Here is a 16045-nt window from a genome sequence, read left to right on the forward strand (position 1 = left end):
ATATATATATATATATTTAAATCGATTTAAATTTTATCTTATTCAATCCAGTGTTAAAAAATTCAAAGGATCTTTAGGGTATGAATACTTTTATCAGAAGCTTAAATAGGTTTGAGGAAAATATTATGTTTCTTATTATATATAGTACATACTAAATTCCTAAAATTTTCAAACTTAAACCATGTAATAGGTTTTGTCCTCATTTGATTCAATGACAATAGGAAACAATATGTAACCTTTCAAGATAGCAAGGTTTAAATATCTTTTTCTTTGACCTCCTACCTTCAATGAATAAAAAAGGGCAACCAAATCTTACATTAGAGGAGATGTATTAGACTTTTATTGGGCTTAAACATCAACACTTGTAATATTTTTCAGTTCTCCCCGATTTACATCTATATTCAACGAATTTAAATACTTGCCTATGAATCATGTAGTACTTTACAATAATAATTGTTTATTTTTTTCTTATTATTTCTTATAGTTGAGCTTGAATAGTGCCCCTTCTTCCAGAACAGATACTCCTCCAAGTGATGCATCCCCTCAAACACCCCCTCCAGCATCTTCTTCTCCCTCACGCCAAAATAGTAACCGCCGAAAACGAAACTTTGTCCGGAAGAATACACAATCAGCACCGGATTCATTTGACAATGATGATGACAACTCTACTGTGCCATCAAACGCCAAAAGCCAGCCAATAGTAATGGTCGAAGAGGCACCACCGCCAAAATCCAGATCTGGCGGTGTTTCTATCGGATATTTCAACTTTGATAGCATGCAGAGGCTACTGGATCTTTCTATCACGGCCTCAACAAAACCCGAGAAACCTAATTTTTTGTTGACACCAGGAGGTAAGTCATTAATAAGATATATTGGTATTTAAACAACTATCACGTGTTTGGAAAACTTTGTACTATAACGAAACTTTAAAAAAAAGTTAACTTTAAATAGCATTATTAAAACAACTAAAACACCTCACCATTGCATGGCATTGCCACTTGGATACGATTCGTCTAATCTTGAAATCGGCAAACTTTCGACTAGCCAAGCTCCATTTATAAGAAAAGCAGTACACCTATGACTTTTCAATAAGGATTTATTGTACACAACTAAACAATAAATATCTTGATTCTGACAGTGTCTAGGCAACACCTCCTAGAAAAGAGTAGGCCTCTGCACGGGTTACCATAAATATCCTTTAGTAGTCCAAACGTAATGACATACGCCGTATTTTCAACCACTGCGCAGCTTAGTACCCCGAACGTAATGACATCTTTCTTATTTTTCATCAACTGCGCAGTTAACTTCGTCACATCGGACTACAAAATTGATCCGTGCTGAGGCCTTCATACTTCTAGGAGGTGTTGGTCTAGGTCGAACAGTATAGCTCAAACAGACCTTCAAATCCTAGCTACCCGGTCTTAAGGCCTGTTTAGACGCTCCAATTTCTTGGACTGAGATTGATTGATATTGATGGAAACTTGTTTTGCTTTGAGCTTGGATCGTGTAAACAATCACCCAAGTACTTGATCCAAGTTCTTGGACGATAGTAGAGCATGTTCTATTTTCCATCCAAGTTTTTCCTCCCTTAACCGATCAGCTTCTTAAGTTTTGTGAAGTCAACAAGCAGACATCAGATTGTGTCATTTTGTTGTTTGTTTTCATATATTTTAGTGAAAATAAGTTAATCTGTTACGGTCTATTTGTGTTATTATGATTTTATTCAATAATTTTAAAGTTATGTAAGTATGATTTTATAATGATGAATATGAACAATGCGCAAGCGCAAGTTTTTCTTCTGATGGCCAATCAGTGACATTCAAGAACTTGGATAGTGTCGGCGAATCATCCAATTTCTTGGACAGAGAAATTCTACCAATTTCTCGGATTCAAGAACTTGAACCGTGTAAACAGGCCTTTACCCCACATCAACTTTTCAACCAATAGCTCATATGGCAACTATGTTCATATGGCAACCTATACCGTCATATCGATTCCTAGAAGTGCATTTATGCATGTCACTTCAATGAACTATTCAAAAATTATATATAGGCTTACAACCAATTATTTACTATATACCTCTGATTTCATAAGTCATTAATCGAAACAAAGATACGATCACAATTTTCGGTGATTGATTGATTGATAATAGGCAAGTAATTCACTTCATCCTCTACGGTTACAACTGTAGTTACGGGTACAATGCATGAAACAAGATACCATTACTGGGTATCAAATATGAAGCAGCTGCAGGATAAGAGATATAGGTCATATCCGGAATTTATTAACCTTATTTATTATTTAAAAAAAATTATAATAAAAAAACCTTATTTTTAATAATGATTTCATTTTATTATTATCAAAATGTATTTTAGGTAATAACTTTAATGAATCATTGTTTTATTTATTAGACCTATATACACCGAAGGGCCATTACATTATGACCACCCTCCATCTATAACAATGGGCTCGCCCAGGTTTTCATGGTTTCTCGCCCAGGAACAATGTTTTCATGAGGCACATCAGGACCCATAATCCTCATGTAACAATCTCTGACGTCTGTAAGCTACTTGAACATAGTTGCAGACCAGGTTCACCCATTCATGGCAACAGTTTGTCCTGCGAGGTATGGTGTTTACCAACAGGACAATGCACCATGTCATTAGGGTCGAATCGTCATGGATTGGTTCGAGGAACATTCCAGTGACTTTCAAGTCACGTCTTGGCCTCCAAATTCACCTGACCTTTATCCAATAGAGCATTTGTGGTCCTACTTGGAAAGCCAAATTCGTGCTGCCACGCTACCCCCCGCAATGTGAGGGAATCGCAGGACCAGATGGTGAGCGCTTGGTACCAGATATCTCAGACTACCTATCAGCACCTTGTGGAATCAATGCCACGGCGGGTGCTTGCAGTTTTGAGGGCTAAAGGGGCCTTAAATGTTATTTGCAGGGTGGTCATAATGTAAAGGATTTTCGCACAACAGCTTCTATTAAGATATTATTTATTTGTTTAAAAGAAATTCATTTATTTAATTATCTATTTAGTTAAAAAAAACTCTAATTATCCTTCAGCTATTAAAAGATAATCAACTTATTATTCTTTGTACTAAAATAATTAAATTGAGAAAGAACTTCGCAAATTTTTAGTTCATTATTTTTTTTAATGTGCTAGCCGTTCTTAATATAAATTATGTAACCTTACAAAAGCGAAAAGCATATAGATTTTTATAATAGATAAACACAACTCGAAAAAAAGGGACAAAATAAATATTAAAAAAACAAATCAATTTTATCTCAACCACTTAAAAATTATCTCTTCTTTCATCAAAAAATAATAACAATAAAAATTAAAAGAAAGATTTCGAAAATCTTTTACATAAAGAAAGAACTATACGAACAGAAAACTACTTTAACGATCTAGTGAAGGCATAAGAGTCACTTAATAAAGGTCACATTCTATAGAAGAAAAAACCCTCATAAAGGTATCGACAAAAATTTTGGTGCGCACATGGCCCGAAACGATAAATCCAGGAAAGAACTTGCAGGATGCTTGGGGGTGTTTCGAATTCTTTTCCCGAATGAGCTGACGCATCCCGATCTATTCCTTTCCCCACCCCTGGAAAACTGCAACACTCTTTTCTCTCATCCTGGGCATTTCCTGCGTCCATAAAAGATACCAACGTATTTTTGCCAAAGATATTTTGGTAGGGATAATGCAGTTCGTTTTGATAATACACTATCAAAACTTTCCTAACAGCTAACGGATGTTTTCTTTTTCTTTTTTTTTTCTTTTTTTTCGCAGTCTATAAGCCGTTTAGATACTTAGGGAATTTCCCAGATTACAGTTAAAGTCAGTAGATGGACTTCATTTGTGGTGTTTGGTAAAAGTGCTTCAGACAACAGATAATCTTTCTATTTATTTTGTATTTTGAAAACCAAGTACTGTTGAGGTTAGAGAATGATGTTTGCTGTGCCGTTAAAAAATCAATAAAATGCTTTTTTTTCCTGAGAAAATTCTTTTTTTTTTCTGTTTTCCAATTTTTAGGAATCTTAAAAGTATTCTGTTTAATGTATAAACAAATTTTGAATGCATTATTATGATTTTCAACAACGTTATAAGACAAAACTAAAATTTTATTTGCTTCAATCTTTTAATCTCTTAAAAAGAAGATTTTATTTCATTTTAACTAATACAATTTTTAAAAGAATTGACGTGTCTCAGCAAAGAAAAGAAAAAAGATTTAGAATTCGACAAAGTGTTTCATTAATTGGGTACTTGCAACTAATCGTATGGCTGTGACTAATCTCGATGTTGTGCGACGTGTTAAACTTGACAGCTTTGAGGTTTGGGATTATTATCACGCTGAATCAATTTTCGAAACATATTTAATTAGATACATGCAAAGCGACGTCACGTATGTGCGTCGAATCTCATTGGCTAACCCCGCGTGACGTCGCTTGCAAACATCCAGTTGAATAGTGCACTAAAAATGTACTTTGAACTTATTAGGATTTAAAGATACGATTTTCGAGTACTAAAGTGCAATCTTAATGGTTTAGGTGCACATTGAAGATATGCTGATCAGTATGGGGTAATAATTACTAGTGCAAGTAATAAACATTTGATTTTGATTTTCCGGAATACGCTTGCAACTTTGTGAATGAGTTTGAACTCTTGACACTCAAAATATGAGCTGGGGGAGGGGGTAATGCAATCGTCTGAGGAGTTTAGTCAAGACAGTTATCAAAAATTAAAGAAGGTTTGTGTTTAATTTTACTTGATTTTTTATTACAACTAATGAAACAATTTTTGTAAGCATTTATTATAATGCAATATCCAAATATAATTTCGGCAAAAAATTATTATTATTATTATTTTCCATTTAATTCACAAATAAGAGCATTTTGAACTAACCATAAAGTTAAAAAAAAAAAAAAATTTGCCTTATTTTTGGCTAATAAGTATTTAAAGAAAATCTTCAAATTTGAAGCAATTTTAATAGAAAATTTACACGAATTTTTCTTTTTTTGAGAGTTATTAAGGATTTCAAAATAAAAAACTTGGAATTTTAAAGAAAAAATTTTATTAAAAAAGGCAGTATTTTTTAATTTGTATCAGCCGCTCAAAGGGTAAAATAAAAATATTTTGAAGGTTAAAATAAGCATTTTGAACAAAAGATAAAAATAACTAGATAAAAAATAAGATTTACGAAACGACCGTATTGGAGATTTAAAAAAAATTCGATCTCTAAATAATCATTTTCTCAACTTATTTTTTTTAATTATTTATTTGTTTATTATTTCATTACTTTATTTTATTATACGATTTCTTACTTACTTATTATTTTTATTTTTAAAAATTAAAATTCATTTCTAAACAAAAATTGGTGCCTAATTATCTCCAAAGATAGAAAATTTTTTTGGGAAACGAAAAGTACTAATACAACATACCGATTTCTCGCTATGAAATTGAATTAAACGTGAGAAAAACAAATCCATAACAATACTTAACAACCATAGCAACTACACTGTAGCAAATTCCGTATCAAATTACGGTAATAAATGACGGCATTCTGTATGCCAACATTCTAGTTTCTTAGTAGAATCAGTTTATTTCCTCCTATGGACAGACGCAAATTCCATGTACGGAGGATATTTGCCTCCTCTAAACCACTGGGCAATAATCTTACCTTATAGGAAAAAACTAAGAAAAAAAAACTGTTGTGATGCTAAAATAATGAATTTTAAGGTCCAGTAGTACACTGTTAGAATTTTCCTTCGAAAATTATGGTAAAATAATCGGAAGCAGTCTGTCCATCCAATTAACCGCTAAGTTCACAGTAAAGAACATTTTTTACTTTTNTATAAATATATATATATATATTTTAGAAATGAAGAATCCTTTTCAAACTTGCTTCAGATTACGAAATAGTAAGTAGTTTTCAAAAATACTCATAGATGTGAAGAAATAAATACCCAAAATTTTTAAGCAGCATTTGTTTAGTCCAGATCATGTTACGTTAGGTGCATTAGTATTGTTAACATAATGCGATATCAATGGCAAATTTTGCATAATTTTTTGCGATGAGGAATTCATTCGAAACTTTTTTCAGATTACAAAGTAAACGTCATTTTTTTCAAAAATACCAATATGTTTCAAGAACTATAAGTACTCAAAATTTTTTTAAAGGATTTGTTTACGCACGTTAAGAGTATAATATGTATAATTAACGTAATAAAGGAGAATTTGCGATTTTTTTTTTTTTTTTTTTTTTTGGGATGACAAAATAATTTCAAACTTGTTTTAACTAATAAAGTAAGCGTTATTCTTTTTCAAAAATACCCATATGCGTCAAATATGTACTCAAAAGTGTTAAGAATCAATTTTTAGTCTAAACAATTCCCCGTTATGAGCATACATATAAAATTAAAGTACATTTTTTTTATATTTTTTTTAATGAACATTTCATTTGAAACTTGTTTCAAAAGTGCCCATCGATGTGAAAAAATAAATACCGAAAATGTTTAAGAAGCTTATGTTTAGTTCAAACTATGCTGCAAAAAGACGATTAATGTGGTTAGCGTAATGAAGGATATATTGCAATTTTTTATAATTTTTTGCGATGAGGAAATCATTTGAAACTTATTCCAGATTACAAAGTAGCGACAATTTTTCCAAAAATACTCATAGGTGTCAAGAAAAAAGTAATCAAAAGTTTTAAGAAGGATGTATTTACTCCAAACAGTGATTCAATGATGTGTTAAGAGCATATGTATAATTGACAAAAAAGAGGACAATTTGTGAATTTATTATAATTTTTCGAAATGAGGAACTCATTTGAAACTTGATTAAGATTTAAAAAAAATAAACGTCAGTTCTTTCAAAAATACCCTTATATTTCAAAAAATATGAACTCAAAACTTTCAAAAAGCAATTTTTAGTCCAAACAATGCTACGATGTGGGCATACATATAAAAATAAAGGACACTTAGCGAATTTTTCGTAGCTTTTCTCCAATGAGAAATTCATTTGAAGCTTGTTTCAGATTACAAAGTAAGCGTCAAATTCTTTAAAATTATTCATAGATGTGAGGAAATAAATATGTGAAAAAAATTTAGAAGCATTTGTTTAGTCTAAACCATGCCATGTTTCAAGCATATATATGGTTAACATAATGGAGGATATTTTGCGAAATTTCTTATGAATATTTGCAATGAGGAATTCATTTGAAATTTGTTTCAGATTAAAAAGTTATCGTTAAATTTTTCAAATATACTCATTGTTGTAAAGAAATAAATACATAATATTTTTAAGAAGCATTTGCTTAGTCCAAATCATGCAACGTAAAGAGCCATGCCAAGGCATCCCTACTAAGAGCTTATTAGTGGGATTGAACTCTCATCTATACTGAGGAAGTGGGGTGTAGTGCTCATCCTATAGACGAGAGGTAATATATCTGAAGTGGAGTGAAACTCTCATGCCATAGCACTATAGTAAGAAAGGTCATCAACCCCTTAAGTAAGGTATAGCACTCGTTTTTTCCCTACTTATTTCAACTAACTGAAATGAATAACCATTTTAATTTACAAAATAGCATAACTTAGAAAATGTATCGTATTCTTAAAGTTCCGTTTGTATTTCAATAAACTATAATAAATAAACATTATTTCATATACGAAAAGATTTTTCAAAAGAAAGAGAGGTACACAAACTCTCAAATGAATAAAACTCTTTTTCAATTCACAATGCTCAAAAGATGTAACAGTTTCTTAAATAAACAATAAATAATCTCCCAATCCCAACAAAAAACGAGCTATATTTCAGTTCGAAAAATAAAAAAAGCCGTAAACACCTCGTTTATCTTATTCGTCTGTCAATGATAAATCTTTTTTTTTCTTTTTCAAAAAAAGAAAATAAAATAAAATAAGCGAACGGAAATCTTTCAATGCGCCTACATAGAAATACTGATTTCTGAGCTATAATTTCCAGGGAAAACTTTCATGCGGGTGAAGGTATACGAGCTAAAAATCAACGAAGCGTTAAACGCATCCAGCGCATTCACAAATTTAAGAAAGAAAAACAACCGTTCGAAGTAAAAACAGAACTTATGTCGTCCGCAGAGCTTTCTCCAACTTTTTAGAAAGAGAAAAACCTATGTTTGTACAGCTTCACAGACGTATTTCCTTTCATACAAGCGTGAGGGTTAGTTTAGATTACGTCAAAACTTATCACTGCTTTCATGTCGCTCAGGTTTATACCCTATCGCTGAGTTGATTTTAGATGTGAGTTTTACTCAAAAAAGTTGAACGCATGGAATAAAATAGTGTTATTTATGTTGTGTTGTTCCGCTATGAAAAGAGAACGATTATTATCCAATGGAATTTGATGCGTGGATTACGAGAATTAGGTTCACGAATGAAATCAAACGATTTAAATCAAGCGAACAAAGGTTTGTAATTTACTTTTTCGTACTAATAAATTATTATTTGCATCAAAAGTTCACGTCTCCTTAAGATTACTTGATAGGCTAATACTGTGCTCTTTATTGCTGCTTAAAATACTATAACTTATATACCTGAACATTTATAATTAGAGTACAGAATTTACTATGTGTAATTATGTGAATTTACTACTCTGTTTATAACATAAAAGTTATACAACTTTGAAAAAAATTCCAAATATTTCTTATTGCTTGAAATGTCTAAAAATAAAAAGGTTTCAAAGTTTAAAGTATGAATTTTATATCTAATCAGTATAAGTGAAAGTGTCAATAATCTATTACTTTTTAAAACCTTAAACACGTTTTGCACAAAGCTCAATTTCACTGGTAGCATGAAGATAAGAATTTTTATACAATTTACCTCATATTTTTACTTATTATACATTCATATTTTTACATATTATTAATGCATTACCTAGTGACAGGCTAGAAGATTTTTGTTTATCAAACATGATTTTATAGAAAAATAAATAATTCTGTACTTCATTCGCTTTAAATTTTTATTTTAAATAATGTCAAATTACAAAAATGTTGTTTTTAAATTCTAATAAAGTAATAATATTTTTAAATATTGAGCTGTTAGCAGGAACTGAAAGTTTCTTTCCAATTGAAAGCATGATAAAATAAATGTACCTGAACATGTAACTTTCTTTGAACTAAAAACATAAGTCTTCTTTAAAATATAAAAAGAAACCTTTTGAAAATTATATTTGATTTAAATATCCAAAGTACACATCGCAAGTAGCTGCAGTTGAAAAATTATGTCTAAAATATAAAAGAGTTTTCAAGCAATCTGGAAAATATATACTTTATAGATTTCCTGAAAAGCGGTTAAAAAGTTAGATCCATTAATTTTAGTTTATTAATTCCAGTATTTGTCAGTTCTGTATATTTCTGAGTCTATAAAAGAAAATCAAAATATATTTGCACACAATTATAAAACTCAATTTCAAGAAAAATGTTAAAATTCATTTTTATTATTTATTTTAATATTCGACAAAAAGAATTTGAGCTGAAGGGTATATTTCTTTTAGTTTTAAACAATGCAATTTTAAATGACACACGGAACGGAATCAATCAAACAGTTCTCGAGAAATAAAAATTTAAACATACAACTTTTTTTTCCTTAGAAATTATTAAGTCGATTTGGAATAAAATGAAGTATTTGGAATAAAGTATTTGTTTTTAAAAAGAATATAATTTAAATTGAGAGAAAAAATTTGTTTACTTGAAGAATCAAAATTTTTTACTCCATTATTAAAGTAAATCATAAAAACTAACAAATAATTATTACAAAAAAAATTTTGCTTTGGAAATATCTTTTTCTAAAACGATTTTTAACATTCAACAAAATTGAATCGTTTAAATAGATGTAAATCTTAATAATGTAATAATAAAATGTAATAAGATAAAATTTACGAAAGGTGAAAACATAACTGAAGTATCTAGATAAAATATTTTGTTATTTCCATTGGCATGTGATAGAGCATTCATCAAATGACAGGCTTTAATATAAGGCAAATCTATAAGATTATTCTGTAAAGTTTTAAAATTAACTTTTTTTTTCTCTTTATATATAATTAAATTACAAGACAGTTTTTTCTCTTATTTAAGCTAATTTGGTGGGAGTTGTTTTGCCCATTAAATAGGATGCTACAAAACTATAATTTTTTTCCAGTTCATATTAAATTAAAATTTGCGTTTTTTTTTTAACTCTCATAAATACATCATAAAATCTCGAATTTTTTTTTTTTTTCATTTTGTAACATTATACTTTAAATTCCTCGATTATATATATTAAGTCTTTTTTTAATACTTGTCAATAGTAAAATTTAATTAGCTTCAAAAAATTAAGAGGAGGAAAGTTGGCACGTTTCGCGCTCAAAACACACTTCCGCTATCAAAACCCATCATCACGTGAAGGATGAAATCAAAGCAGATTTTTAAAAAAAAACTCAGCGTTGCTAATGAAAAAATTGAAAAAAATAATAAAGGGGGAAAAACCGTGATAGCCAAAGGAGACGCTGTTTATTAAAAAGGGTAATTAAAGGGTTTATTAAAAAATGACGCATCTGGCAAATCGGACAATCTTTGAAATTTAGGATAAAGGAGCACGACACATATGTCCGGTATCAAGAATTCTGTGAATAATTTAATTCCGCATTTTGTTGGGATCTTGGACTTCTTAATGCTCTAAAGTTTTGCTTCAATCTTATGCACACCCCTTTTTCTTTTTTTTTCTTTTTTTTCTTTTTTTTTTGCAAATGACATCAGTTCTTCAACACTTTGCATTCCACCTGAAAATGTATTCTTTCCTGGTTTACCTCTTTTGGTTTTCGTAGCTACGCTCGGCTACCCCTGTTTATTTAATTTGTTTTTTACCCTCATTATTTTTACCGCTTTTTCTTTACTTAAAATTTATCAATGGGATTTTCTAATTCATTTCATGCCTTTTCTGAAATATTAAAAAAATATTATTAAACATTTTTAACTTCTACATCAATGGCTTAGTTACTTAGCATAGCAAAATTGCATTTTAAACAATAAAAATGCATAACATGCATTTTTGTGAAAGTAAAAAAATACTAAATCATTTTTTGAAATTATAATAATTTACACGCTGCCTTTTTACATTTACTTCGAACTGAACTGTGCTCCATCGCCGACAATCTAAGACTGTTGCCAAGGAAAAAAGGAAAATATTAACTTTTTATCTTTTTTCTTACATCATTTTGAATAGAATAGTGTGCGAAATATTCAGCTGTTTTGTTGCTTTTCTCAACGCTTTTCAAGGTCTTATAACAATACACTCACACAATAATGCTCTTATTTCGCAGTTGTCAGAATATGCAAAAAGATTGATTTTCTTTTTTTATCCTCATCGTTTATAAAATATTTTACATCTTGAAGGGGCTGCCGAACGCTATTCGTTGTCGACTTCATTTCCATATACAAAAAAATATTGTATCAACCTGTCAGCATCGATTTACATACGTCAAAAATAAATTGACACGCACCAAGTTCGGGAAAAAAACTCCAAACAATTCTTAAAGGTCCGAATTGACTTTGGAATTTGAAGTAAATAATAATACTGGACATCAAAATATGAGAAAAATATGTAAATTTATAAAAATTCAGACAATTTATTAATTTATTTTCACCTCACATAATCTTTTTTTTTTTCACTTATCCAACCTGTTCATATACGCGCAAAAATATTTTAATCAACCTTTCAATCTAATTTTACATTGGTCCAAAATAAATTGGCATGCGCCACCTTCGGAAAAAAAATTGCATTATGGGCCGAATTGAGTTGGGTACTGAAAAAAAAATTATGACAATCAAAATCACATATTCGAAAATCAAATAAAAATTCGAAATTTATTTTTTTGCAATTTTATTTATTTATCTATTTTATTTATACTCTTTTCCACACTCAAACAAATTGTTTCAGACACCTTTACTTCTCTCAACGACCTCTTAACCCCTTCGTTCTCGCTCCCGTGAAAATGACAGGGTGAGTTTTCGCCCGCTATTTCTCGTTCCCGTGATATTGACGGGCTGAAGTGTTAAGTAGTAACGCGCCAATAGGAATAAAACTAATTCATTTCTTTTGCCCGGAAAACATTTTATTTCTCATTTTACACACCAGATAGCAGTACTAGGATATTTAAGGTAATTGTAGATAGTTAGTTTATTTTAAACTAGATTTCAGCACTAATCAAATACGTAATACAAATACAAAAGCCAAAAAATAGGCACTTTTATGACCGTTTTCTTACAAATTAACCGATCGTTAAGGAGTTAAAATAGTTCTTCATGCGTCAAAAATAAATTGGAGTGCACAAACTTCGAAAAACAAATTCCTTCCTTTTAGAATTTTCATTCTGAAATTAAGGTGAATTAACCGGTAGCCCGTCTATCCATCGGATTAAACATAAAGTTAATAGTTGCGAACATATTTTATCTTTACGGTTTTGAAACTGTTTATAACTGGTGCCGTTAAAAACCATGAATTCAAAATTATACAGTTTTGTAACCATTTACAACTGGCATAGTTTCTAAACTATAAAAATGAAATTTAAGCGAACACTGAAGCTCTGAGAATGCAGCGCCATCTACGCGTTAATGATAGCTGCGTGCTCTAATAATCCAGGGTCACCATTTGAGGACTGCAGGACGCTCTTCATGTACTGAAGTAATTAAAGTAATATTGTGGTATCAAGGACGGGATTCGAACCCGTGTTCACACAGTGATGAGATTCACCGATTAGACTCTCAACTACAGTATGTATCCAGCTTCACGGAATAATAGGGCATAAGTTGGGCCTAGTTGGCACGGATAGAATTACGGTTGTTAAACCGTATTAGGTAAAAACAATCAATAAACGTTTTTCTTCCATTTAACAGTTTTAATATCATCTTTTTTAAGGTTATTTGACAGCTTTGATTGAATATGGTAAATTATCAATTAAATAAAATGCTATTTAATCATTTCTGTGTGGAAATTTCTAACACTGCACAGAGGTCCGAATTGAGTTTTAAATTGAAACGAATGAATGTACTGTAAGCCTAAATTAAGTCATAGTTGAAAATCGACGAAAATTCTAGAAAATTCTTTATTGTTGTTTCTAATAATATTATTATTCTAAACTCGTTCAACTCATTCCCGTTACTCCTCTGCATACTCTTTTCATATTCGTTTCAGAACATTACAACCATTTTGTTTAACTCTTATTTGTATTCTTTTTGTATGGCTTTATAGTTTTAAGTTCATTTTTCCAAAAATATAAATTCCCTCACTTTAGCTTTTATGAATCACTTGAGTTTGTTTTTTACTTTCGCTAATCCTTTTAAACTTTTTACGAGTGTTTAATAGATGTTGAAATTGTGATATGGACTTTTCAATTTTATCAATTAAATTTTCTGAACTAATTTACAAAGACGAAATTTATAAGACTTTCTGGGAGTGTTTCACATTATATAACATTACGTTTTACGAGTTTCAATTTTTCTTCGTTTCAATCAATATTCCCTGACATTCATCTCCGTATGATTCACATTTACTATGCGACCATTCTCTTTTATTCAAAATTTATGTCTTGTATTTTGCATGCTTAAAAAGATACTTCAAAGTAAATTTAACAATCTACATTTATTTATGAATAATAAATACAAATAATCAAAAATATATTTCTACATTTCAACTCACAGCTCTCTAATGATTGAGTTCGATCCTCGGAACCGAAACTCCCCGTGTAATAAATGGTGACTGGTGTTAGTTAAATCTGTCGGGTCACAAAGTCCACCATGTTCCCATAACAAATCAATACCTCTGAGGTACTGAATCGGAGATCGATCGTTGTCTGGTTCAGGTCAAAATAACGATCTGTGGATGAATAAATGGATGTATGAATGGGTCCGCCCAATTAACGGGCTTTGACATGTTTGTAGCTGAAATCGTATTCTTAGCCATAGATGGCGCCACTGAAACACAAGAAGCTCACTTTCTCCAGCACAAATACAAGAAACTCACCAACCAGCAAGCCTGCTTGGTGATAATTTGATTCACCAAGCATGCTTGCTGTTTGGTAAGTGCCATTAGAAACACCAACCGTCAATGATAGAGCTCAGGCGCGAGAGAAAAAGGTCTTTCAATTTCGAATTCTCATTACTACATGGAGAAAAAAAATTTGGTAAAATTACCGTTCTGTACGGTGTGACATTCCTGCTTAAAAAACATAATTCTGGCTAAGCATGCGGTATTTAAACTATTCATTTAATAATTTTCGCGTTTATATGGTAACGGTTTACCGGAAATTCAGGTTTTCAAAATTTTAGTTCTTATTACCAAACATTTAAACATCACAAAACTGAAAAGTAAATTTAACCGAATAAAGTTTTTTTGTCATAATCTAAGGTATCACGATAAAATTACCAAAATGATCTTCAGAACAATCAATCATGTTACCATTAATTTCGTAATTTTAACCTTTTGATGTGCTTGTTAAAATTCGTGATTAAATTACCGAATTTTACGAAACTTACCAAATTTTTTCAAGCAATTGAAAATAATTTTTTTTTTTGTTTATGGTATTAAAATCATTACTAAAGTGCTTCAGCAAAAATTATCTGGCTTTTTTGTGTTCCCATCGTACCAAAAACATGGTAAATTTTACCATATTCTGGTAGTTTTGATCATACTTTATTCATATTTTTTTTATTTGTATACTTCGAATGCGATACGTCTGGGGTTGAGAGAATTAAAAATTTTGCAATTAAGAATATTTATTTTCCTACGATTTGTTCTTAGCTGATATATGTCACTAAAACAGGGTATTTCCTAAAATTTAATTTTTTTCTTCCTTAATGACGATGCCTGCCAAGAAGAATACAACATTTGTTTTTTTTTAAATAATATAAACTAGAAACTTGATAATTATAAATATTAAGTTGCAAACTAAAAAAAAATAATTTGAAATACTTTTCTTTTATAAACTGAATAAGCAAAATAAAAAGACTGTTTATAGCATTTTCTTCTTGGAAAACAATTTTATTTTCTAGGTAAACAAAATTCCTACTGATCTATTTTTATTCATCAAAACATAAAGCTAATGACATTTTCGCGTGCTTCTGTACAATTAATGCCAGGTGTTGCTTGGAAGGAGGTTGACAGTGCCGTATAGAAAGATATCTATCTAATTAATAGAGAAAGAAGTTTTTAGAAATATCCGCTCAGAAAATTTATTCTTCATAAATTATGTATATGATAATCTCTTTTGAAAAATAAAACAAACATAAATTCAGAATTATATTTTTAATGATTTTAAACAAATTATTTTTTTTTTATTTTTTTGCAAAATAAACAGCTTTATTGCACTAAGTTCAAATTAACAAAAATTATAAAGCAATATTGAAAAAAGAAAGCATAATCGATTACGTCCATGAAATATTAGGAGGACCGGATGTTCATAACCGGATATTCATAAATGATGTATATGATAATCTCTTTTGCAAAATAAAACAAGCATTAATTTAGAATTATATTTATTATGATTTTAAACAAACTATTTTTTTTTTTTTTTTGCAAAATAAACAGTTTTATTGCACTAAGTTTAAATTAACAAAAATTATAAAGCAATATTGAAAAAAGAAAGCATAATCGATTACGTCCATGAAATATTAGGAGGACCGGATGTTCATAACCGGATATTCATAAATGATGTATATGATAATCTCTTTTGCAAAATAAAACAAACATTAATTTAGAATTATATTTTTAATGATTTTAAACAAACTATTTTATTTATTTATTTATTTTTTTTTTTTGTAAAATAAACAGCTTTTTTGCACAAAATTCAAATTAATAAAGATTATAAAGCAATATTGAAAAAAGAAAACATAATCGATCATGTCCATGAAATATTAGGGGTAATGTCGATTCGGTGCATTAAGTATTCGTTAGTCTAAAAAATCAATTCATTTTTTTTCGATTCATTTTCGATCTGGTATTGAAAGGTCATTGCTAACGAGGGGGAATAC

At 29.9% G+C, this 16045-nt stretch overlaps 1 protein-coding gene across 1 annotated transcript in view; it reads left to right on the forward strand.

Moving 5' to 3' along the window:
* LOC107437838 (uncharacterized) overlaps positions 1-16045 on the forward strand; it is a 327128-nt gene that overhangs the window by 143082 nt on the left and 168001 nt on the right. Inside the window, exon 5 of the mRNA XM_016049967.3 lies at positions 485-851. Within this exon, the coding sequence (XP_015905453.2) occupies positions 485-851 (367 nt within the window). The remainder of the gene's footprint in view (positions 1-484; positions 852-16045) is intronic.

Source organism: Parasteatoda tepidariorum, chromosome 4 (genome assembly GCF_043381705.1).
Source record: "Parasteatoda tepidariorum isolate YZ-2023 chromosome 4, CAS_Ptep_4.0, whole genome shotgun sequence".
Classification (NCBI taxonomy): domain Eukaryota; kingdom Metazoa; phylum Arthropoda; class Arachnida; order Araneae; family Theridiidae; genus Parasteatoda; species Parasteatoda tepidariorum.